At 36.0% G+C, this 27,107-nt stretch overlaps 3 protein-coding genes across 3 annotated transcripts; 2 read left to right on the forward strand and 1 right to left on the reverse strand.

Annotated features, from left to right (window-relative positions):
* Nucleotides 1-2,632: 2,632 nt before the first annotated feature.
* LOC122342024 (mitochondrial intermembrane space import and assembly protein 40) lies at nucleotides 2,633-5,164 on the forward strand. The gene is made up of 3 exons (XM_043235818.1): nucleotides 2,633-2,785; nucleotides 4,248-4,346; nucleotides 4,450-5,164. The coding sequence occupies exons 1-3, from the start codon at nucleotides 2,764-2,766 to the stop codon at nucleotides 4,764-4,766; spliced, it is 438 nt and encodes a 145-aa protein (XP_043091753.1). The 5' UTR covers nucleotides 2,633-2,763; the 3' UTR covers nucleotides 4,767-5,164.
* A 684-nt stretch (nucleotides 5,165-5,848) lies between these two features.
* Nucleotides 5,849-12,901, reverse strand: LOC122342021 (netrin-4-like). Its single transcript, XM_043235814.1, is given in 11 exon segments — nucleotides 5,849-6,329; nucleotides 6,414-6,584; nucleotides 6,687-6,755; nucleotides 7,178-7,305; nucleotides 7,464-7,579; nucleotides 7,581-7,681; nucleotides 8,036-8,224; nucleotides 9,424-9,550; nucleotides 9,766-10,110; nucleotides 11,160-11,620; nucleotides 12,319-12,901. Coding segments are annotated over 11 exon segments (1,932 nt in total). The 5' UTR covers nucleotides 12,407-12,901; the 3' UTR covers nucleotides 5,849-6,192.
* Nucleotides 12,902-23,588: 10,687 nt separating this feature from the next.
* On the forward strand, nucleotides 23,589-26,445 carry LOC122341374. Its single transcript, XM_043234713.1, has 6 exons — nucleotides 23,589-23,747; nucleotides 23,926-24,083; nucleotides 24,913-25,005; nucleotides 25,180-25,249; nucleotides 25,330-25,492; nucleotides 26,304-26,445. The coding sequence occupies exons 2-6, from the start codon at nucleotides 23,931-23,933 to the stop codon at nucleotides 26,443-26,445; spliced, it is 621 nt and encodes a 206-aa protein (XP_043090648.1). The 5' UTR covers nucleotides 23,589-23,747; nucleotides 23,926-23,930.
* Nucleotides 26,446-27,107: the final 662 nt, after the last annotated feature.

Consider the following 27,107-nt stretch of genomic DNA (forward strand, 5'->3'; position numbering starts at 1 on the left):
TTGAAGAACATTGAACATTCACGAAATCTTTTGCGGCTTCCAAAATAAAAATAAAAAGTCAAAGTATAATGATTTCCATATTTTTGGTGTAGTAAAACATATAGTTTACAGTAATACTCTTGCTCTTGACTAAATCTACTTTTGTAACTTTAATGAAAAAAAAAAATAATAAAAAAAAAAATACATAAAAAAAAATATATATATATATATAGCAGAGTATATATATATATATATATATATATATATATATATATATATATATATATATATATATATATTTACACCTACATATATACATATATATATATATATATATATATATATATATATATTACAGTATATTTATGCATATAATCTATACATAATACATGTGTTAGATATAGATATCTTTAACACAGTGAAGACCAAATAATTTACACAATGTATGTGGCATTTCTTTATTTATTGAGAGTTTTTGTCTCGTTTTCGAAACATATTGATTTAATATTGACATTGGTGACAAGGATTCTGAAATTCCATGATATCAAAGATTTTAATTTCATAAAAACCCTTTTTAAAAGAAAAATAACCACACTGCGCGTATTATATATATTGTTACCGTGATATAAAACTTGTCATATTGGTCATATCATCCACCCCTATTTCAAATGTTCACATCTTTTGAAGAAGCAGAAACATTACTCTATATGGAAGGAGTAAAGTGAATCTTAATGCATTTCTCAAAACAACAAGCAACAAGTCACAAGACACGCATTTATATTAAGCACAGGGTTTGTTTTTTTCCTCTTGTGTGACAAAACAACTGTCCGTGCACAATGGCCTACGTTTACTCTGGTTTGCACTCGTTGGATAATAAACACTGTGGACTGATCCTGAAGAACGGAACGGAGCACGCATGAGGCAATGTCTGGGGACTGAAGTTGTATGAAGAAAGGCTAAGTGTGAGACTGCCAGCCAGCCACCCACCAATCTGAGAAAACTGCTTGTTTCAGAATGAACTTACTATTACATGAACTGAAAGGGTTTTAAGAATTAACAGCTATACGGCAAATAACAAACAGAAATAATCTGACCCACGTAAACACAACACAGACAGAAAGCGGTTATATAAGCATTCTGATAGGCAGCCTAACTTAGCAAGACCGCTCTAAGTAACAGACCGCCTACCACGGCTTCAATATATTCAAGAATGCCTTATTTGTTTTACACACGCCAATATAGCTGTTTTGTAAACGAAAAGCTGGAATTCTAGCATCAGAAAGCTATAATTATCTGTCATATTCATCATATTTCTAAAAGCACCTCTTCTCTGACCAGACATTTTCCAATTACAGCTAAGCCGACCACACAAGCTCAGAACAAATGTTTTAAAGGAACAGCTACAATCTCATTCTAAACCCATAAAATACTGTTTCCTATCTTTAAATCTTAATAATAACATGTATAATAATAATCAACATGTACTGACACCTGGTGGTACATTGATACCATAACATTTTATTTAGTTTTACCAAAAAAAACAGGCTGAACTACATAAAAATTGATATTTTGAAAGTTGCAAGTAAAAAACAAAGATTAGACCTAATTATGTTAAATGTGCTATTAGCTGATTTATTGTTTCTACACCGATTTTTAAGTTAGTTTAAGTTAAGTTAGTTACTTTTAACCCCGCAAAACACCTCACACCACTGCAACATATCGCATATCAATAAAAAGATATTAGGCCCCCGTGTTTGTTTCTCATTATGTGTCTTCTGTAATGAGCGCAGGGCTAAAAAGCTGTCAGCAGAAAAGCACAGGGCTCTAGTTCACCTCAGGTGCCTCAGTTAATTAGTAAAACACAGCCTGCATGCTGTTTCCTGACAAGCTGTCAGTGAAGTCTGAGGGCATGACAGTAAAATAGCTGCAACCGTTCATTCTCCTGAGACCGAGATTCCCAGAACACATGTTTTCAAAGAATTAGACAGGAAGAAAAAGCGCATGAGGACTGCTACGGTTGGAACTGCAAACACGCTTTTGTTGTTTCTTAAATTTTACTGCCTTTTTAGACACGATGTCTGCACTAACATCATCCAGAAAAACATTTCTTTTCTGTTTTGTTCTGTCGTGAACAAATGTCATTTCCATTAAGTCTTTGGAACAGTGTCCTTCCTGGGGGACAAGCTAACAGTATGCACACAGATGCACACAATGTCAACATTTTCATATTTTAAAATATATATATATATATATATATATATATATATATATATATATATATATATATATATATATATATATATATATATATATATATATATATATATATATATATATATATATATATATATATATATATTCGTAATGCAAACATTGGCAGTTTTAACTTCATGGCTGGATTATCATAGTTTTATAAATGAAATTATATTTTTATGTATATGTGTAGATGCATTTTCTTACTTTTTAAAAGACTTGTTCTTTGAAAATAATATATCATATATATAATATATCATCTCTACATATAAGCGTATATATTTGAGCCATACAAATAGCCAACTTTAAAAAAATGACTTGCTCGGCCAAAAGAAGCGTCGTTTTAGTTTACTTTTATTTTGAAATGTCGTGGTGACTTTTATTTCGAAACAACCCGGCAGTGACGTCACGTGGCTGCCGTCGCTGCCTCCATGCTGGATTTGATGTAACAGGCGTGTGGATTGATCATTGTGCCGGTGTTTGAGATTCATTGCTCGGATAAACGGCGGTCAGACGGAGCTGTCAGCAGACATGTCGTACTGCAAGCAGGAAGGTATGTCTGAACTAAGTCGGAGCGTTTAAACCCACGTTACACCCGCCTTTCGCTGTCGTTTAGCGGTGCAGCCAATGCTCATGCCCTTAAAAGTCACTCTCACCAGCCATGCTTCGTAATATCAATGAGTTATTTAAATATTTATGAGCTGAAAATATTTTTTTATGTGGTTGCACATAAATGTGTCGTGTTGCATTCTTATATTGTATTGTTTGGTTATGAATTACTTAAGTTGTTTAACCTAAAGATGAAAAATCTAATTAACCTGAGTCAGCAAGCGTTCAATAAAATGTCATACATCTTTAGTGTAACTTAAAGTTCTTTATCCGATTTATTTTGATGTAGTTGTTCAGACATCATAGCCATGTTGTGTCATTCTACACGAAGCAGGTGCCTGCAAGGTCATAACCCGCGGAGTTCATATCCTCAACTCCATTGAATGGTTCATGTATTAATTATGAACACATTCTGAGTCAAATAAACATCATGATGTAATACGAACCTAAACGCACAGCATTACAATGTTAGATTTATTTAAATCTAATAACAAAAACGTTTTCAGTCACTCAGTTCATGACACGGAACTAAGTGCAAGTTTTCTTGTGTGCACACTTGTGTTTTCTTTAACCTTTTATAAATGGTAAAGGTTTTCATCACATTTGAGCAACCTTTACATTTGTTTTTTTTTAACACAAATAGCTGTCCAGCGTCTGTAATATTTCATCAGGTCGGCAAGACATTGATTGATTGCTCAACAAATTTAGTATAGCACAGTGCTATTATTTTAATATAATTTACCAGTATTTATATGTATTTTGTTTTTGAATTGATGTATTGTTTTCACTTTAATTTGTTTAATTTAATTTTAATTATTTTGTGATATGTCATTTCTAGTATTTTTTTGTTATTTTTACTATATTTCCAATTAGCTTTAATAGATAATTACATTATTATTATTATTATTATTATTATAGTAATTGTTGTTCTTAAACACATTTCAGTTAATTGCCAAGTCAACGTTTGTATTTTTAATTTAACATTTAATTAAATTTTTTATTTATTTAAACTTTAATTTGGTTAAGTAATTTATTTTTTTGGTTCCACTTTATATTGTGTTCCTTAACTACTATGTACTTAAATTTGTACACAAGTGCATCATGTACATACATGTTTTAACATTGTACTTATATTTAAAAAAAAAAAACCTATAAGTAATTACATCTGTAATTCATTTCTGTAATGACATTTATATTAATTTCTGCAATGACAAGTGTTTTGCAACAAAAGAAAGACCACAAGAAGTACCTATTTTTTTTGATGTAGTTAAAACCACCTAATATAAAATGTTTGTTAGTATGATTTTCATTGGCTGATTGTGATTTTTATTTATTTTTATTTTTTTTTTCCTCTCCCTTAAAACACTGTATGACATTGTATTTAACTTCTCTTCTTGTCTCACTAGGTAAAGATCGCATCATATTTGTCACCAAGGAGGATCATGAAGCGCCCAGTAATGCTGAGCTTATCGAAGATGATCCAAATGATCCGTATGAGGATCACGGTAAGTTTTTGAACGAACACATCCTTGAGTAAAGAGTTATCGTGCGGCTCAGCCAGCACTATGCCTCATCTTGGGTTTACGCTCCTTTCATTTGATCCCGCAGGTCTTATTCTCCCTAATGGTGATATAAACTGGAACTGCCCGTGTTTGGGGGGTATGGCCAGTGGCCCTTGTGGACAGCAGTTCAAAGACGCCTTTTCTTGTTTCCACTATAGTAAAGAGGAAGTAAAGGGTTCGGATTGTGTGGAAAACTTCCGGAATATGCAGGAGTGTATGCAGAAGTACCCTGAGCTCTACCCTCAGGAAGATGACAGTGACAGCGCCCCCTCTGATGGGGCAGATACTGCGCCCGCTGACTCTGTCCCTACAGTCTCTCCTGAATCCACACCGGCAAGCACAGAAAACCCAGCGACTAGCTAATGTTATTTTGACTTCGTTCCCTTGAAACCTCACCGCAAAGACAGCTCCACTTTTAAGTATGAAGAGATAATATCACTGGATCGATGCTCTCCGCCTGACCGCATGATGCACAGAGATGCAGGGAGCCCTTAAATGTCCAGCTTTGTGATTTAAATAATCAAATGACTTTAACACGCACTTAAGGGACCTATTAAAAGAAACGGGGATCTGTATGAGTGGCACTTGTCCTGTGAAACATTATACGTCCGGCTTTGTATTTTATGGTTATTATTTGCTCCGCAACCTAAGCTTAGCTTGTTTGACTCGGATCAAAGGCCAACTGGCATTGGAGACTGAATAAACAAAAACATTTCATGTACTGTTTTGTTGTTGAACACGATTAAACCATTTTATAATTAGGAAATGTTTTATTGCTCATGTGTTGGAAAGCATGTAGAGCACATAAACCAATAGCCTTACCCGTCACCTGATGATAAAAACACATAATTTGTTGACATTAAGTGATTATAATGGCAAAACAACACATTATTAAAGAGTTTGGTAAGAACATACAAAGATCTGTTGTTCCAAAGACCTGTAGGTTTTGTCTGGTGTTAAGTACCTTTCTAGATTCATTTAACACCTGCTGATAATAAAAATTGGCCTAATATCAGAGCATTTTTATAACTCATAAATATGTTTAAGCTTATGTGGTTATGTGCTTATGTGTATTCAATCAATGACATTTGTTTTCCGAGATTGCCTGTTTGAGTTTGACATGTCATATTAAAGCCTTAATGTGAATTTTCTTACTTAGATTAAACAAGAAACATAATCTTTTCATCTTTCGACATCTGTTTCTGAAAAATTTTCTTTTTATTTTGAATGAAATAAAAAATACTGAGTCCAGATCATGCATAAGGGCTAGGAGAATCGGAATCGGACTGTGCATTTTGCTTTTAATTTTTCAACTTTAAAAACGCTTTTTTAAAAACGCTTAAAGAGAAGAGAAGCAAATAAAATGCGTGTGAATGAATCTCAAAAATGTCCTGTGGATTCACTGGCTTGCGTTCATCATCTTAAAGAAGCAAATTTTGGAAGACGAAAATCTAGAAACTAAAGAGAAATGAGTACAGAAACGTTTCTTTCGGTTTTATGAATGCCATATCCATGTTCTTCCGCGTCCGCCAGGCAACAGCCACCAAGATGAAGAGTTACATGAGCCTTGCTCGAGTTGTGCCGTATGACAATTATACAGTTACTTAAAGTGGCTATTCAGTGCACGTTGCCATGCAGCTTCTCGATGAATCTTGTGCCTGCTAATAATTACCCACGTTCCACTTCAGTTGCATCCGGCAGTCATAGTCCATTTAGGATCCGGCTGCCTGCTTTGGTACAATGGCATTGTTTCAAGTTTGTGCTGCTGTACATTTGGGTGAAGCTGCGCTCATAAGCAGCCCTGATGCAGCGCTTCTGTGACCTGAAAGCCCAGGATGGGGGTCCAGCTGACTACTAGACTCTGCAAGGTGACCAGTAGCCGTCCAGAATCAACATCTTCAGGACCTGCCAGTAGATAATTCCCACCTAAATGGACACAAAAAAAAGTCACTTCTCTAACGGCGAACTCGACTGAATCGAGTCGTGGCCAGTAGTTGTTTAGTGCTGTACCTGGGTTGAGGATGGGACAGGTGCAGCCACGGCTGGTCCAGGAGAGCGGGTAGAGACTGTGTGTTCCCCTGGGAGAGGGCAGTTTTCCAGAACGAAACACTTTCCTCACCTTTACCAGCACAACTGCGTGTGTGCCTTTATCGTGAGCTGACAGCACGCTGGCTTTGATCACTAGGAACACCACAAACAGTCAAATCTAGCATTAGATTTAAAGGTTTTGACACAAGTGTTTCGTGGAACGATGTGAAACGCGATACATTTGAAAAGCCTCACCGTATGCGTGTTTCATCTTGCAAAGATCTGACACACTTTTGAGTCTCTTTTCCTTACAGCTGCACTTCCCTGTAAATAATTATTTTATTATTAATTATAGATTTAATCCAACAACACATGGGCTTAATGTTCCACAACGAGCAAGTTTTACTTGAAACAAGCTAAATAATACAAAATACAAAAAAATACTGGCTTTAAAACCATGTCCTTACCTTAACTACCTAAAACTTTTCAACGCCACTGTTTAATAATATATAATTTTTTTCGCAGCGCTTTAATGAGAATATTGTCAAGAAAGCATCGTCACAATATGCAAAATGGTCCTGAAACAGGCTTTGTGAAGTTCACCCATTTGCACTGCAGTACATACCATTTAAGGGAACCATAAAAAGCCACATTTTTGAAAAGAAGTCACATGCCCTGCTACGGTTTCCCACGTTTAACAATAGTCGATGTTAGTATGGAACGTTTTGTTCCCGTCGTCAGCCCACCTGTGTAATACAGCGCAGAGACGGCCAGTTCTTTAGGCCACACCCTCTCATCCTCTTGAGGTTTAAAGTGAGACAGTTCAGGAATTTTCCCACCAATTGGTACATTGTAAAGCTTGACACCACCTTTGCTGTTAAAGGAAAAAGGATACGACAACACAAATCAATTTCAAAACCCCAACAGGTATGCGATTATAATCGACCTAATTAAATCATTAGAACCGGTATTCACGTTTCGCTTTCAAATCACAAACAGTACATTTAGAAAGAATTAAAAATGTATTCAGACCTGTCTAAGCAATGACCTGTGACGGGATCGCAGGTCAAAGGGCAGACGCAAGATTTGCAGCCCTCCTCTCCAAAGCCCCAGTACCCTGGTAGACAATGGCTGCAGGTGGTGCCTCCCCACTCCAGGTTTACAGTGGCACTGTCCACTTCTAGGATGGCACCATGGTGTCCCGCTGCTGGAATGTACTGGCATCGACCCAACTGGGTCACACCAGCATCCTGCCATGAAAAAGAAAAAAATCGGCCTTTTGGTCATCGCTTCATTAGTTCTTCCCACTGCTTTGGAGTCACTTTAGCGGATCGTGTCACACTGCCACCAGTAGGAGGCAATAAAAGACTGTAAATGATTGCGAGGTTAACTATATAGTTCCAAAAAAACGAATGGCTGCTAGGACATCGGTTTATTTTACTTTTAAGGATATTTTTCCTCATATCGCATCCCACCGACCACCGTGTGCTTCAATGAGATAAATACATTTTGGTATTGGTTGGGAATGATTATTCGAGGGCAGAACCAGACAGATCTCGCTGCCCTTTTCTATTTGTTCCTTGCTTTCTTTCTAGCTGTCTTACGTGTGCAAGCATGCGGGGAGTTGAGGGGTCTGGCAGGGTGACGGTGGTATCCAGGGCGACAGCGCTGGCACCGGCGGCCCACAGTGTTATGCTGGCAGTTGTCGCAGACGCCCCCGCTACCGCCCCCTGTGGAGAGCCACGCTCGCGGGGAGAAGTGGCAGCTCTCTGCGTGGCCGTGACATTCACACTCTTCAGCCACAAAAAAAAAAAAAGAGAACGCACGGAAAACGTTAGGGAGAGAAAGAGACAACGCGCATCAAAGGCACGTCCAAGAACATGAAAAATGATCATTGACGTTAAAAATTAGTTGTATAAATCACTTTTTTTAAATCACAGTTTTTCTAAAGAAGCATTTTCCGACTGCAACGCTAAAGTTTTCCTTCGGGAACACAATTTAAGATATTTTGGACAAAAAAACGGGAGGATTTTGACTGTCCCTCCCGAGCTACAAGAATACTACAAGAATGTACAGAAAAAAAACAAAAACTCTTTCCCACTGATGGCTGAGTATTAAGCCTTTTCTACACCTTGACCGTGGTAATTGTTTGGCAGTTAATGTGACAGTCATCCAAAATATCTTCAATTGTGTCCCGAAGATGAACTAAGCTTTTATGGGCTTGGAAATACATGGGGGTAAGTGATCAATAACAAAATTTTCCCTTCAAGTCACTGAGATGGAGGCAATAGCGGCTGCGATTGGTTCGTACAATAAATCCTTGTGTTTGTGTGCGTTGTTTAATCACAAATCAGAATGAGCAATACAATGGGAAGACTAACAACTAAAACACTTAGATATAATCACTTAATAAAACTTAAAACAGCAAGAAAACATGATCTGTGGGAGGATTTTACCTAAGTGCGTAGTACATGTGAGTATACTATATAACTATATATACTATATAACCAAGTATAAATCTCATCAAGGTAGTGTTTTTAAGCATTTTACACTTTGTCATCTGTCATGTTCCCTATCATCTTAATCAGAGTAATTAAAAGTAAATCTCCACGTCTGTGACCAACATATTTCAGAGTTCAAAATTCAAACATTTTACATTTAATAAGTACATACACCAAATATGTTGTTATTGTTATTATTTTGGAATTAATGTAAAATGCTTAAAAACACTAACGTCATACTTGGTTATATATTATAATTCATATATACTGTTTTCCATATTATGTAAGTCACTGGCTACACACTTAGCTACATTCTTCAAAATATCTTATGTTCATGGGAAGGTTTGGAACGGAGGTTTGTTTTTGCGGTTTTAGATATACATGAGATCCCTCCTGCATTAAAAAGATAGAAAGACCTTATAGCGCAATTTCCATTTTGAAGGATTAAAGGAATTTAAGGCTGATTCGACCTGTACAGTAAAAGCACTCACTCTGGCAGGGGTTGCTCTCCCCGCTGCTTCCGTTGGCTGCTCTCCAGGGCCGGTCGTTGTAGAGCGAGGCGCACCTCTCGCAGTGTTCGCCCGCTGTGTGGTGGGTACACACGCATTTGCCTGACACCTGCGCTCCAGAGGAATGACTCACTTTCAGTTGCTGCCCATTCAAGCCTCACAAAGCCTCATAAAAATACATATAACAGCCCACTTCCTATTCTGCTAAATACTGGGTGAGTTCATACACCTTCAAGTATGCAGAAGAGGGAAAGAAGTCGCTTTCGATAAGGCGGAGGCGCTGCTTTTCATCCCAAAAACGTGTTAATAAATGGACACGCTTACCACATTACTGCGTTGCAGGCTGTCACGTCCTTCATTTTCAGGAAGGCAATGTTCGGCATGGCCATGACACAAACACGTCCCTTTAGCCAGAAGAGAGTACACAGCAAATGGGGTTGAATCCAGAGGATCGGAACTCGGTGTTGGAGCAGTCGGTGGCTTGCTGTGCATTGTGGGTAAAAAGGGTGGGTTTGACTGTTCTGGGACACTTCGCTGAACCTTTGAGATGGGACACTGTTGAGATTTCAAGAGCTGGATTCGTAGGTTAGTCACTGTCAGACGAGACAGTGCCTCAGGACTGTAGGGATCAACGATCCCGCTTCCCAATCCTATGGACCGGAATATGATCTAGAAAACAATTAGAAACTAATAATTATGACCATATTCACAATGATAATACACCCAAAAATGAAAATTCTGTCATCATTTATTCCCCCTTGTGACTCTCTTTCATCTATGGAACACGAAAGAATATATTTTGAAAACTGTTGTCCATCTGCTCTGGATAATTATGGATAATATCTAATCTAGTGTTTGGATAACGCACGATGGAAGTCAATGGGACACTGTTGAAACGGTTATGTTTTAATGTTACACAGAAAAAAAATGCATAAAGGTTTGAAATGACAGGTGGGGGAGCAAATGATGACATTTTAATTTTTTTTGGTGAATTGTCCCATTTAAAAGCATTAGATAGATGCAAGGAATTTAACATTTGGTTTAAATGTTTAAAATTCATCATTTTAAGATATTTTGTATGTCGATCACCATAAAAATTACTGCAGAAATTACATGCTTCCAAGGGTGGGCGATTTATATATATATATATATATATATATATATATATATAGTTAATCTATGAAAGAATCTATATATATATAGTAACAATAAAGTATATAAATAAAACAAAGCGTAGTCTTCACTTTCAAGCAAACATGAAATGATTCTTCATTCAAGTGCAGTGAGTGATTAATATTAATAATGACAGGTAAAATTCAGCAGGTAAATACTTAAATACTTTAAGACTCACTTTAAGACCAACTTCACGATTCAACATATTGATACACAACTGTTTATGTTTAAGGCATAACTAACTGTGTTTATATATATATATATATATATATGGATACTCCACACAATGGGCTTTTGACATAATAGTGTGCATGTATGACCATTCAAGCATAATAAAACTATAGCACTATATTGTCCAGATATGTTTGCAAGCTGCGGAATATGCAATATAGCAAAATTAGAAAAATGTAGCAAAACTACAGACACTTTATTCCACTGTAAAACTATCTGCCATCATACCGCCCAACCCTACACGCTTTACATTTACACCCACTGTAATCGGTATTTTTTTAAAAATGTTTTGCGGTGCTTATTTACTTCCTTACCTCTCCTCGGCTGCACGGGACCGCATTAGAATATCTGGAAGTGCAGAGAGATCCCGGTTGACTTACATCATCAGGAAGCCCGAACATCTCAGTGCAGTTCCTGGCAAACAGCTTTAGTGTCTCCCAGGTCTGGCCAAAGTCCTGCGAGCGCTCCAACCTCATAGCAGCAGGACGCGGGGAACGGAATAACATCACAACGTGACTCATGCAGAACCGTGTCTCCAAGTTAAGACGGATTTCTTCCTGTTCTCCAGTGGCCGCTGCTGAGCCCCACCAGGTATCTGGATGGATAAACGGGTCATCGGTCATGAGGGCAGGAGGATGGAGCTCTGCTAGACAGCGTGGCTGGGCTGGCAGGCAGGAAGAGCTATTAGTGCAGCAGCTAGTCAGCGTGAAAAGGGTCCTGCCACTGGCCAAGTTACCCATAGGAGGGCTGCAAGCACGGCCAACACATCTGGACTCTGTGGGATAGAGGAAACATGCACATGCGTTCACAAACAAATCCCCAAAAAACCTTTCGTGCTGATGATTTCAAATTGCACCGTTTTTGAACACTGGACTTCTGTAAACACGGCAGTCAGGTTCTGGCATGTCACAGCGCAATGTTTGACAACCTGAGCCTTTAATGAACCTCACAGTAGAGCTTTCACAGAAGCAAAAAAAAAAAAAAAAAAAAAACGTGTGTGATTTCTCCTGCGAATGGTGCAGAACTGCAACAGCTGCGAGATGTGACAACAAAAGGGAAAAGGTTTCTCAACAGAGAATGGATTTTAAAAAAGCATCAGTTGTGAACTGGCTTGTTAGCTCAAATCCAAAGGTGAAATTAATTACGGGGCATAAAATAAAAACAAATAAATGTATGCCAGATCTCGCACTAAGTTTATGCATTTGACAATTTGATTATTATTACGAGTAGAAGTCTGCCTATTTTAATAACTCTTCCCATAAATGGCAAAAACAGTGTTTAGTAAATGTTTACTAGAATTTTCTTTAGACAGCTGTTAAAAATCATTAACAATTAGTTCACAATATAATAATGTTGATATAATGTTTATAGATGGATAGATAGATAGATAGATAGATAGATAGATAGATAGATAGATAGATAGATAGATAGATAGATAGATAGATAGATAGATAGATAGATAGATTTACTTACCTGTGAAGTCCTGCAGGAATCCTGGAAATAAGATGACTGCGCACTTCAGTATCATCATCACAAGCTGAGGGCTCCAAAGAGGTTTCATGTTTAGCGGTCTGGACGTAAAGGCTAGTTATCCATAGTTAGAGCAGATAAACCGTCATGTCCCAGTGCATATTCAGTTAAGTTCGGAGAGATCTCCTTCACTGTCTGTTTGGAAACACTGTTTTCTTGGCAAGCCGCACGAAATCCAGCTGCTGGTAATCCATTTTTCAGAGCGGGTCAATGAAAAAACTTTTCTGCTGATGGTGGTGATCTGGGATGCACCTGTCCAAACGGCACGCGGTTCATTCCCTTAGCATTTATTGGTTTTGCTCGTTTAGATGAAGAAGAAACTACTGTCCTTCACGTGTTTAGACATGGCAGCCTTTTCTAACTAGACGTAAAAGAGGGATAAAAACGCGCAGGTCCCTTTGGTAATAAGAGCACGTCGATGCTACGCGTAACGCGCGGCGTCCTTCCAGCTTCCCAGGAGCACAGATGCATGACTGTGATCCACTGGCCTGAATCCGAAGCGTTGAACGGAACGAAAAGGAGCTCTCTTCTGCCCCACAGTGGAAGTACAGTTCCCTGCAGAAATCAAACGAGCGACCCTGATTGCCTTTTATTCACGGCTGTGATTCGAGCCTCTGAAGGAAGCATCCCGTGAAACTAAAAGAGCACGGAAAAGGAACACACGATACATTTTAATGGATTTTTTTTTGTTGTATTTTTTTTTTTAAACAAAAGTTTTAGTTAGTTAATAGTTTAGCTAGAAATGAAAATTCTGACATAATTTATTTGCCCTCATGCCACTTATGTGTTCATCATCAGAATGTCCACGCTGCTCTTTTCCATTCAGTGAAACAGGAAACAAAAAATATATTAAAAACAATGATTTGACAAGATTATTATTATTATTATTATTATTATTATTATTATTATTATTGTTGATATTAATATTAAGAATAAATATATATATATATATATATATATATATATATATATATATATATATATATATATATATATACATTATTTTACTGTAACAATATTATTTACAAAATTACTGTAATATATATATATATACAAATATTATATATATATATATATATATATATATATGTATACACACACACAAATTACATTATTTTTACACAATTATATATATACAAATGACATTATTTTACTGTAACAATATACTTCTTTACAAAGCTCTAATGATTTCCTGCATCTTTTATTCTGTGAGTTTGCAGGTGGGTGCATGTGTGAGTTAGATCAGATACACTGGGGCTGGAGAACAAAGTTAATGCGATCCAGCCACATGGAGAATTCCAGAAACTGTCTATACATATATGCCAGCACCAAAACCTGCTCTCCTTAATGGGGTGAGAGATGTTACTTGATGTGCCTTTTCCTCCTGGTTGTGAACAGCGGTGGTTCTGTATTATGGGCGCCTTTGATGTTTTATTTAAGGAAAATTGAAATGCATGCAAAAATATATACGCAGACTTCTATAGATTCTATAGATACGTTGCGACATGAGGAAATACAGCACTATGTTATGTTAGAAGAATGTTTCTGGATTGCGGTTAATAAAATCGTGAGACTGTGTTGGAAAAGCTGTATGTTTATAATAAGCACATCTATCATGCAGACGTTTTTACTTTAAAACACTGCTTTTGGCAAATATACAAGTCCATAATTCATAATAGCACTTCCTGAAAAAGTTCATCCACTTCTGTTTAGAACTGCTTTGTACTGTCTTTAATTTTGGCATCCAATCATCACAAGTGATGTAATGATGCAAATCTGTTGCAATGAAGAAAAAAACTCAGCATGTTGGATCATTTGATGGTGAATGCATTTTCCAAAGAGTTTTATTTTTGATCGAACTATTGCTTTAGAGTTTCACATTCAACGTGCACAATATAGACAAAAATGCTTTATCAACATATGACCGCATGCTTTTATTTGTCTTTGCCAACTTGTCTTTCATGTGAACATTTCACCTTAAAATATATGTTGTGCTTATTAGATACACATTAAACTCTCAAGACAAAGATGAAAACTCACTAATTAAATTATGCGTGTGCTTCCATATCTTCATTGTGAAATCAATTAAACTGTAGTTCACAAAAAAAAGACAATGATATTATTGCGTTGTATTATTGTATTATTGTGCCTCAACATAGGCTGCATTAGAGCATAATAGGCAAATTAATTCATAAGCTGCATGAATAAAGAGTCATGCCAGCAGAAAGGGAATGTTTTGTGCGTTATACAAAAGGCTTAAATGAAGTCTTGGTTTTATGGTAGAGCGTTACAAAGCAACGTTTTACTGTAGTCACATAAAAAGCTGTTTACAATATGTGAAAATTTCCAGCAAGCCCTCCTGCATTTGTTTTATAGGTTCTTTTGAACTAAACTAGGTTCAAAGTGAATGTAATACACATATATACACAATATATCTGTCCAAAAGAAAATGAATTGCATTACATTCGGATTAAAGTTGCAAAAGTTGTTGGTTTTATGCATTGTGACAGACTGAACATGAAAATATAACAAAGATCAATTAAATTAAATTAAATTAAATTAAATTTAATTAAATTTAATTTAATTTAATTTAATTTAATTTAATTTAATTTAATTTAAAAAAAGTGTATTAATGTGTACCAACTAAAATACAAAAACAGATGCAAAGATTAAATTTAATTTAATCTAATATTTAATTTACTTGTTTACGATTGTAGCATAGTGTCATTCTAAGCTTATATACTGGGCATTATTATAGACATCCTCTTATCTTTCGTTTGAGCTTTAATTTCACGTCTTTGATTTCCAAGTATCTGCTCTTTATTATTTTCCCTCCCATATCCTACATACATCTCTTCATGCTTTCATTCTCCTCGCTAACACTCATACAGCAGCTGGCTGCCCTCCAGGTCATAAAAAGGCTCAGAGAGCAGACCTTCATTTCCAAACCTCACATCATTTAGGCTGCGGGCTTTTCAGCCGCCCTGCAGATTGCATGAGCAATAACCATCTTTACTGGGGATCACATTAATCCTATTGATGGTGAATTAGCTGTGAGCTGTTAATATTTATTACTTTCAGATGTGGAAAATAGATGAATCTGTCTTTTTAAGGAGGCTTGATTTAGAGGCCATCAAACGTTTTGACAGAAACAAAGCATTATTCGGGATTTGACGTTAAATTGTATGCGTGCGCCATATGTGTGTGTATTTGTTGTACCTAGGTGAAAACAGCCAAAAACTTTTTGGCCCCTCGTGTTTGTCAGCAGCACATTGATGAGCAATTTATATTGTGTCGACAAAGAAACCTCATTTTAATATCCTTTTGCTGTTGCTGCTGACTTCACACATGGACAGAGATAACCAGATGACATTGCATAACTCGAAAAGTAGGGTTCCTCTGGCTGTTCCCATGGTCTCCTCATTGCATTACAAATTTAGGGATAATAAAGCAACTTTAGTGTCTAGGTTGCATTTTGTGAGCGTGTCGGGGATGTCTGGTCTGCTGGAGGAGCCTGAGGCCATCAGTGTAACACACCTTATATCCACTGACTGAGTGCATGCCAAAAACAGGAAGAGATGGTCTTGGCTGGAATTAGAAACAGCCATTTCCACCTAGAAATAAAACAGATGACACATAGCTGGCATTCCTGATCAGATGTTATGAAAGAAACAGTCTTTTTTAAAATAGATTGTTGGCTGAATAGGTTTTGTAGATAGATAGGTTTTGTTGTAAAAATGTTTTTAATTATATATATATATATATATATATATATATATATATATATATATATATATATATATATATATATATATATATATATATATATTTTTTTTTTTTTTTTTTTTTTTTTTTTTTTTATTTATTTATTTATTTTTTTTTTTTTTTCAGAGTTTCTGTGAGTGATGCCTGTTTAGTCTGATTTGTAGTTTTAAGCTAAAAAACATATGATTGTTTTTTTTGTTTGTCTGTTTTTTTTTATACTTGGATGCTTGTTTCAGCTAAAAATGCAAAAGTTAATTGAGTTGATGGTAAATGCGGTTCATTTAAAATGCTGGGAAAATAATTGGGTTTTAACCAGCCTGCACCCAATAAAGCTTTTCAGCCGCTCATTAAAATATTTGCACAAAACAGTGCGTTGCTTTATTGTTGTACGAGACTTTCTCAACAGGAAAGGAATTTAAATGGCAAGCAACTCTTTGCACAGCACTCATTTATATCAGCTTGCCTAAGGATTGTGTATATTGTCCAGATTTGGCACCCTTTGAAGGCTTTTCGCACTAGAAATTGTCAGCCATGTGTCTTTCTACATTTTCTTCTTGGTGTTCCGAGATCATTATTATTTACAAATGTGTGAATATCGTTGATTAAAAGCACGTAATGTTTAAATAGCAGCTTTTGTAGCTTATTTCAGACTGTAGCTGATTGGTTGTTGTTGCTAGTCGGTTTGCTATTGCATTACAAAACTGAAACGTTTCACTCTGTATAACCCTTAAAAGTCATTAAAATAATACAATTAAGTGGTAAATGTACATCACAGTAAATATCCCCTATGCAGGACAGAGTGACAACATGCAAACATCAGTGTAAAGGTCAAAGGTGAGTCGTAGATTCCTGTTTCCCAGGGAGCGTTAATGTAACCATATCAACCCTGCCATAAATGACAGATGTTAATAAACAATCCATATTCATTACAGCAATTTAAATCATCCGACCATCCTATTCAAGATTGCTAAAAGGTTTTGGCATCAAAGCATGTTCAAGCACTTTAGATGACTGTTTATCCAGCAGTGGTACTGTATAATGAAAAACACACATTGGTTAATGAGAGATGTTTGAAATTGAGCACATCAAAAAAAAAACATCTGTGTGTATCTCGCATTTATATCCATTGAGGTTGAACGGGAAACTTTAATAGACAGAATCAGCTTCGTACAATTGTGCAAATTAATTGAACGCATGGCTTTGGCATTGCTAGGTCAGTGTTTTGTTGCTTGATTAATTTTATTTGACATTTTGTTGTGATTTTTTTTTTTTTTTTTTTTTGACAATTAAAACCATAATACAGAAACGTAACGATGATAAATAAGGCAAAATTATGACAATCATTTATGATGTATAATTTGAAATTATTTATAAATGTGTAATTCTATAAATGCTAATATAATTTGAACTTTGAAGACACAAGTAAAAAGTCACGAGTAAAGAAAAAAGAAGAAAATGACAAACAATTATGAGTTTAGTCATAATTCTGTTGTTAGTAACAGATTATGACTAACAGTTATGACAAATTTGAAATTGTGATGAACGACTGTGATGTTGAAATGATGAAATAACAAAATGATCAATAAAGCAATCATTAGACTTAAACGCAGAAGCAGCACAAGTACAAATGATGGGGGGGGACGATTATGAGATAAAAAAATTAAATTATGATCATCACATAAAAAGTCAAAATTATAAAAATAATTATGAGATTTAAAAGTCGTAATTATGGCACAAGCAGAAATTATGACAAAATAATTCTGAGATTATGTAAAGCAATTATAAAATAAAACGTTTATTATGACATAAAAAGCATTTAAAAAATAATTATTTATAATATTGACATATCAAAAGTCGAACTTATGCTAAAAGCAATTCTAAGATAAAAGGGTAAAAATGGGTTAACAATTACATTTACCACATAAAAATTATAACCAAGACAAAAAGTTGTAGGAAAAATGAGGCATGTTAATAAACAGGTCAATTCTGTGTAAAGGAGGGCTTGTGATGGTCTTTATGCGTGTCTGTTTGCAAACATTTGTGTGTTTGTGTGTGAGTGTGTGTGTGAGAGAGAGAGAGGTCACAACATGCGAATGTCTTTATATGTGGGTAATAGGTTTAAATTGCAGTGTGCAGCTTTGATCTGTTAGAATGAATGAGTGAGATTAAGTTGTCAGGCTGGGCGCTGATAGAGGCCAGATGAACGGCTATGACAGTCCGGAGCCCCTGCCGAACATGGAGGAAGCTTGCCAAAGCGGTTGTGTGACTGCATGCGTGCCTGCGTGTCTCCGGGGTCGCTGATGTGTTTCTGCGTGGGTCCATTGTGTATAGGTTACCATCCCATGCAGAAGCTCGTGTCACCGTTTATACACGCGAGCGGCCGGTCACGCAACGCCATGTTTGTCCACGACGGGATCCGTTGCATATAAACACTCTCACATGCGCCAGCGTTCCAAATCCATTTAATTTCAACATTATTCGGTCTTAAGAAGCAGGAATGAGAGGAATTTTAAGAGGGGTGGTTTTGATTGAAGAGGTTTGTGCCTGATTGGTAGTGCCCTGCTGCACTGACGCAGCTGAAACCACATTTTATTCGAGCGGAGTAAAGCTTCCCACACATATGGAGGTCTGTGTAAACACGCACAGGCACACACCCCACATCCTTCATAGGGGTTCGGTAAGTAAATAAGACAAGTGCTTACCGAAGGATTTAGCAATTTCCATCTCATCGTTGAGGGCTGCTACAGCGAGCTACTAGTCTTCTGAATTGCCTCTGCAATATATTCATCAGTTTCTGTGAAAGGGATTGTAAATAACGTGAGCTGTACAGCGAAAATGGGCAACAGTAGAGTATAAATTTCCCAGCTCCCCATGGGGCGCTTTAAAAAGAAAGAAGGCTTTGTGGAGTGGAGTGGCATTAATAAATAATGTCAATTCTTTATGCCTTAAACATGTGCATTGTGCGTTGCTTTATATATTATAATTCATATATTGCTTATATATATATATATATATATATATATATATATATATATATATATATATATTTTCTAACTAACATTTAATACTGCCATTTTATGATATATAAAATATAAAAAAATTCTAACTAACATTTAATACCTTCATCTTATGATTTTACTATAATATAATATTTGACTATAATCTGTCAAAGAATCAGTTATTTTTATACTGTTTAAAATGTATATTCTTACATATATTCTTAATTATATAATTAACAAAAGTATTTTATACATTTTCATTATTAAGTCTCAATGAATCAGCAAATTATTTTATATTTAAATATGATTTTTTTTTAACTATTTTAAATTAATTATATTTTTTGTAATTGTCATAATAAAATTTGCAGTTTTTTATTTTACTTGGCTCATTATATTTGAAATATTATTACATTTTAATATCATAATTGTATATTTTTATTATATTTGTTTTATAAGAATGTAATGTTTTTAACAATTACCGTAATAATAAATAATGAATTTTATTCAATGTTTAAATTAGAATCTATTAGTATTGTATTTGAAGTTTTTGTAAATATATTTGTATTGTATTGAATTTTTATATTTTAATTTATTTCCACCTCCAATTCTCTATTATTTATATATATATATATATAGCAGATTTTTTTTTTTAGCAAACTTTGTTTTATAAGGTCAATGTTTTGGGTTAGGGTTTATGATAGGAACTGTGATCCTGAATTGTGGCCAGGTGTATTTTAGTAACCAAAAACCTGCCTAATCTCATCACCGGTAATTAAAATCTTTCTGTTTTATGACCACGTGCGGCCCAGGTATCCAACCTCGATCTCATCTGACCCCTAATGGCCATTCAAAGGTCATGCGGGTCACCATTAAAGTCTGTCTGGTCTGGCAAAAGGCATCATCATTTCAGGCCACAGCTCTTTTTTATTCTCTCGTAAAACTCACAGGCTTGAAGTACTACAGCGTGACGCTCACTGACCTGATGGTGTATACATTTCACCCATTAAACAGAACCGCTGCAGGGCTGTTGAGCTGACTTCTTAAAACCATATTAGACACCATGTTTAACCATTTAGCTAATGGTAAAATGAAAGATTAGTTAGGTTTTTATGCGTCGCACGGTGGTATGTGTGTGTTTTACATTACATCAGCTGTTCCACATATTCTACTGTGGAACAGATACCAGCTCAAACGCTTTCTGTAATCTTTGATGTGTTTGCTAACTGAGATAAAACAGACTCCAGCGGTTTAAAAACACAGATGAAATCCAAAGATGTAGACTTAAAGAAGCTTCATATTCTTCCATGGCTCTTTAGCGATGTGACACTGGGAAGCTGGGGGCCCACCTCTGCTGCTGTCCAAAACCAACATCTGGGTATCATGAGAAGCTAAAGTTAGAAGCACATGCTGCTTTCATTACTGCAAAATAGGAGTCACACTCAAGCAGGCGTGACACCCACAACCGCCTGTGGAATAAAGGCAAGAAGGGCAGATGAGGGGTGCAAAGAGAGAATGACTGGAAGAGGAGGACTTTTTGTGTGCAAGCTCCACAGATCAATTCAGTGGATGGTTTTAATGGACATTAAGATTAAAAAGTCAGCAGATGAAACTAAGCTCACCTCCTACATGTCAGCAGTACGGCCCTCATTCAGATGTACTTTTGCGCAGAGAAACTTGCAATGTTGCATTTAAGAATCGGGAATTGACTTGGGAATCAGACTCTTGCTGTCCTATAGTTTAGTGATTTGTTTTTCCTTTACAGTTGTTAACGTGTGATTGAAAACTATGGAAGAGGATTTCTGCTACATAAGAAATCATGATAATAGTGTTTAAAAAAAATCACACGTCAAATATCTGTTATGAAACAGATATAATAAGCCATAGGGATGCAAAGTGGTGAACCGTATCTGAAAAAATCATCACAACTTTCCAAAAGCTTTTGAATGTTGTTTTCAAAGAATCCCTTTTTGCAACCCTACTCATCACGCTAAGATGAAAAGTTAAAACTATGAGATACAAGATAAAAATGATTAAGTGGTAAGATAAGAAGTCATTTTAATAAGCTATAAATGACACGATGTTCAAACGAAATGGAAAATTATTTGATTAAAAGTTGCAATTGTAACAAAAAATAGAAATTATGAGATAAAAAGGCATAATTATATTCATTTTAACTAATCATAATTTGCAATTATTTCATAATGGTGACATAAAAGTTGAATTTTTCAAACAAAACTGATACAAATAAAATAAATGGCATGCTCTGGCATTCAAAAATATACTTGATAAATTGTGCCCGTGTGGATTTAATACATGAACATCTTAAATATAGCACTGTTCTGTATCATTCAGCATAGCTTACAATCCTAGTAGGTGTGAATTGATTTCCTGGACCTCCTTAAAAAGTCGTTTTTTTCTTAAAATACTGGCGCGCGGTTCTGTATACGTTGACGTTTGAAAGTCCCAGTTGTGCATCATTTTATCAGAAATGTCTTTCATCTGAAGCTTAACAATGACCTCAATCACTCGGGGCTAATCTGCCCTGATTCTGGACCGCAAAATGAGAACGTTTCTGTTCTGAGGTCCCAGCTCACTAGAGATCTCATCTGAGATCTCATCTGTCTTGTTCAAACAGCGCTGTAATGCCCTGGGCCAAAGCTATTAGTCATTAATTGCTGGCAGGTGTTTGGATCTATTGACAATATGTGTCTGCCGCATCTGCCTTTGAGATACAGCGAGGGTCAATGTCTCAGCTACACGACTGAAGATGCTGGAGGGGAAGTTTTGTGAGAGTAGTATGATTCATGAGTTTATACAGATTGCAGCTTTGCATTAATAATAATAATAATAATAATAATAGTAGTAACTTCCAATCAGTGGAAGGTTTGTTCTATGAAGGCAAAACAATCACTTATCATACGTCTTTATTATGTAAAATGCTGCCTTATTTTAAATATAGCTATTTTCATTAACCATAACTTTGGATTAAGTGCATCTGTTCTAGATCAATAAATCTGCTACGGGAGAGATCGTGTCGTTTATTTTTGCTCTGAAACCGCAACCTGCACATCAAGCGCCTCAGTTCAAGAGTAAACTAGCTTGTGGCAAAGTATCACTCTTGTGTTGTTAATTGGCAAGTCTTTCCTCTGCTGCCATTAACTTTTTGACCTGTCGACTTTAATGATCTGATGAATCTCCTTAATGATCTGTCAGTCTGTCATTTTCTTTTTCGGTCCTTTTGCAATGATGGCAGTTATATCCCATGCAAAGTCAGAAGGCATCGCTGGCTCCTCATTTTGAATTTCACACATGCACTTGACCCTGACCCCGGGCCAACTCTGTCTTTGGGTTTGCGAGACACCTTCTGGGAATGACACGTGATTTCAGGCACATGAAGTAATTCATGCACGCTACAGTGAACCCACTCAGGATGATATGCAGGGCCTGCGGGGGGCTAAGGTGTGCGTTGCTTATGATCTCCGCTGGGAAATGGGGCAGGATTCTGTGATCTCTTGACCCAGGAGTGTGAGGATCCCTGTGGGTCATTCAGGACCATAAGAGTACAATTACACAGGATGAGATGAAAAGAGAACGGATGGGTTGAGATCACTCTGGGACGCCCATTCCAGTGTGTCATAATTACTGGCATTAACTATGGAAATACAAAACTATAAATGCCTTGAAATGTTGGAGATTCAGCTGGCCATTAACCGTCAGACCATTGCAGTCATACTTTTTAGTGCATCGTGTAATATAAGGAAGTCTGCTGATGGGCAGCGAGAGAAACTTCAACTTTTTTAAAGAAAGAAAGTTTTGACACCGTTTTATCAAGAACACGTAAATTGAATATAATATTATTGAATAGGATACATGGATAACAGGATATAGGATTTATTTATTTTGCCCCATGCCCTGGTTGTTTATTTTTTTAAATGTTATATTTTAAGTTACCTATATAAATACCTTGTGTTTGCAAATGTCAGCCTTTGAATCATACACTTTTTCATTGTATCTGTCCGCAGTTATTATTTAGCGCAACCTCCTTACGATGAAACTTAAATGACCTGTGTTAGATTAATGAATCGAGAAAGCTTATATTGCTCAGTTTCAACAGCATAGCAACTGCTCTAACTGTATTATTTTAATGACAGAAATAGCATAGCTATAAATGTACATTTGAACACCCTATGCCTTCTTAAATTTGATATTGGAAGCAGTTTTCACTCCATCTGTATTTTTTTTTATATAACTTTCCTCCCCTTTTTACGCTGTGCTAAAGCTTAACCTCAAAACTACAACTGATATCCAATCCATGTTCTTTATTTACTGTACAAACCTCCAGACTAATGTTTGTTTTGCTCTCCACGGTAAAGGATTGTAAAGCGCGCAGTCTAGTCTCGCGCACCGAATCCACAACAAACCCGCGTGCACGGCGTTGGCCTGGCAACCGTGGCGGCGTAGCTAAATGACAGTTAAAACAGTTAAACGCGAAATACTCACGATACGCGTTTGTTTTACCGAAGACTTCGCTATCTTCAATAAAGAAGAAATGCGTGCTCTTTAGTGAGGCGCGCGTGTGTTAGTGAGCCTGCCGTGATTTAAAGTGAGGTATGTAAAGCGTGCCTTTTGGTTAAATGATGTGTTTAACCCGACCGTTATGTAGCATAGTATCACTTTTCTCTCTGTTATTATTTAAATCAAATACAGCGTTTGTGTATTAGTTGGTTATAAACTCAGAGGTTAGTTAAAAACAAGCGTTTGTGTAACTTTTATATCTGTTTCTAAGCGACTATGGAGAAAAAACAGCCAGAAAAAAGTCGTCCTGATGTGGGGATGCTTCGTCCCTACCGTCCAGGCTTGCCAAGCCAGGGTCACAGAGACGAACTTCCCCAGTTAAATACCGTCCCGTCTCTCATTAGTAGACCAGGCACAAATCGGCAACAGGTAAACCTCTTCTAAATCACTTCTTCTTCTGGCTCGAGAAAAAACCCTGTACTAAGATTCTGTTTCAACTTATTAGCTACTGGAAAAGCAAAGTTTGTGAACAAGGTTGCTTGACCTATATGAAGCGGTTGTAGTTTGAAGGTGTTCTTGAGAAGGATTAAATAAACAGTTTTTAAAGCTTGAAGGTGAAAGGTCATGCAGTCTATCACATATAGATAGACAGATAGATAGATAGATAGATAGATAGACAGACAGACAGACAGACAGACAGATAGATAGATAGATAGATAGATAGATAGATAGACAGACAGACAGACAGACAGACAGATAGATAGATAGATAGACAGATAGACAGATAGATAGATAGATTCATTTGGATCTGAGAGGTTTGTCCTCTCCCATCAATCGTGTCAAGAGGACGCCACAGGATGAACCGTCCACACTGAGCGCCACCTTGTCTGTTGTCAGCAGACCAGATATCAGTCAACAAGAACAGGCAAATCACTCTTCCTATTCTTCTAATAATTGTATAATTTTATTTCTTATTTTCTTTCCCCCAGATTCCACTGTGGAATTCTTTTTCCAAAAAATCTGCGTTTTCTGTTTATGTTTTTTATAAAATCTGTCTGAATTATTTATTTAAATTTGTATTTTTAAAAAGTCAATTGAATCAATGAAATTTATTTTATAACATTTTTTGTAAAATATTGTATTCCATTTTTTAAAAACAGGTCCCTATGAAATGTGTATTATTTTTTTTTTGCTGAATTGCTGTTTATTGTTCCTATTTTTTTTTCTTTGTCTGTTGGATGGTTTTCTTTCAAAACAGAAAGATAACCATCCATCTGTATCTAAGATCATTCATCCTAGAGGACATCACAGAAACAAAATGACCACTTTGCCCTGCATTTTCTCAAATCTCGTAAGTAAACCAGGCACAAGTCTGCAACCAGTAAACCAATCTTTCTCTTCCTTTACTGATTCTTTGTACTTTCCTCGTTTACTCGCTTTCATTGTTGTCATATTGCATTGTTGAATTTATTTATATTCACCTTCTTTTAAACATGATTTCCAAAACTACTGCTACCATTTTTAGTCATATGCTGAAGACCCGGTGGGCACAAGATTACTGGGCCAGGAAGGAAACAAGTCCCTCTTTCTTAAACGTAAGAAATCAAGCAACAAATTTGTTTACACTAAATCAATACTAATTATACTAATTATTTTTTATCTGTTTTTTCACTAGAATCTGTGTTAAGAATGCTTCCTGTCCCACCCAGTGCTATGGAGGAGCAGTTGCATGAAATCCAGCATGAGACAGACTTCCACCCTGGAAGTTACTGTCCAAAAGTTCAGATGCCTTATGTTTGCCCTCCAGGACATGTGCCTCGGAAGATTGAGATTGAGAGGTGAGCGATTCAGATAAACATCTTACACAAATGCTTCTCAACTGGTGGGTCACAACCCAAAAATGAGCCTCGGGTCTGTTTTGCTAAGCAAATTAGATGCCAATGAAAGGATGCTTGACATGTTTTATCATCAAAAAAACCCCCCAAAAAACATAAAATGATGCTAGGTTAAAGGAAACAGGCACTTAAAAAGAGGATAACCATGGTAAAAAAATTAAAAATTCAAAAATAAAATAAACTACATAAAAAGAAATATTGAAGCGATATATCCATAGGTTAATTAAAAAGAAAGAAATTATAAATCAGCCAAGATAAATGTTGAATTCTTGACAAAATGAAAATACAGAATCCCTTTTTTATAACATTTGTCAGTGGAAGCTCTTAATAAAAATATAAATATTTTCAATATATAGAAAAGACATTAAATCTTATTATCATGTGAAAGTGGGTGAAAGTTTAGAAGACTTCCAGTGCCTTAAAATTCATCTGTGAGTGATCAGTGAGAAAAAGGCAAGAACATTAACATACTCTTACATACTTGAATTCATTCAAATCTTCTTGGATATCAAAAACAGCAATTGAAGGGCATGGTTCGAGTTAAATATTTAGAATATTGGAAAACATTTTTAACATTTATAATATTCAGAAATAATTCTGCAGCAGCAATTAGAATAAAGTCTACAGGATCGTCTGACTCAATAATGGAGTAATAATGCAGAAAATTTTACTTTGCCATCACATTTTACATTATATATTCATATAGAAAGTTCTCTTTCAAGTGACACTCAATGCTGTGTCATTGTGTTTGCAGTATGGAAACTCTTCTGTGTATGAAATGCTTCTGGGCAACTGAACTCCAACGTAAGCCAATAGAATTGGTGTTTACACACATGCTTCAGACACCTTTCACACAGAAGCGTTTCCATAGTGACAGTGCCATGAAGCAGTGTTGAGTTGAGTTGAAACCTAGTTACAAACGTATCCTGAGATGTTATTCTTTAGTGTAATGATATTTCATAATATTACTGCTTTTACTGTATTTTTAATGACATTAATGACTCCAAATTTTAACAATAGTGCATATTTAAGTTTTAAAACATGGTATTATTTTGCACTATAGTACAATACTAAACATTTAGATGCTGTATAGATGCTCATCCAATGCTTTTTATATTTTTTAAGGTTGTAAATGTAGAATGCATGGATTTTGGTTTCTGTTTTAATTCCCAGACGTAGGAGGAGTATCAGAAGTTGGACATCAATATTCTTTTGGCTGAGCGAGGCATTGATTCCAACCAGCTGATGCTCAAAAACGAGACAAGTCCACCAGTTTCAAACTACCTGTCTCTGGAGGTCATGCATGTTTTTATGAAATACTTATGCAATTATAGTGTCCCAATTGGCTTGTGGCTTTCCCCCTCATTTTGGTGTCCATGTTGATGCTTCAGTTTAAGATGTTTTAGCTTTTATTATCATTTCATTGGCTGCGTAATTGTGCGTTTTGTACAAGCGGCTCATTTTGTGTCTATTAACATTAACGTGCTTTGTGTAACACCAGATATTTGACAATGAAGACTTTGATTGTCGTACTCAGAGGAATGGCTCGCTTTAGGTT

The sequence above is a fragment of the Puntigrus tetrazona genome, chromosome 3 (assembly GCF_018831695.1).
Source record: "Puntigrus tetrazona isolate hp1 chromosome 3, ASM1883169v1, whole genome shotgun sequence".
NCBI classification, from domain to species: Eukaryota; Metazoa; Chordata; class Actinopteri; order Cypriniformes; family Cyprinidae; genus Puntigrus; species Puntigrus tetrazona.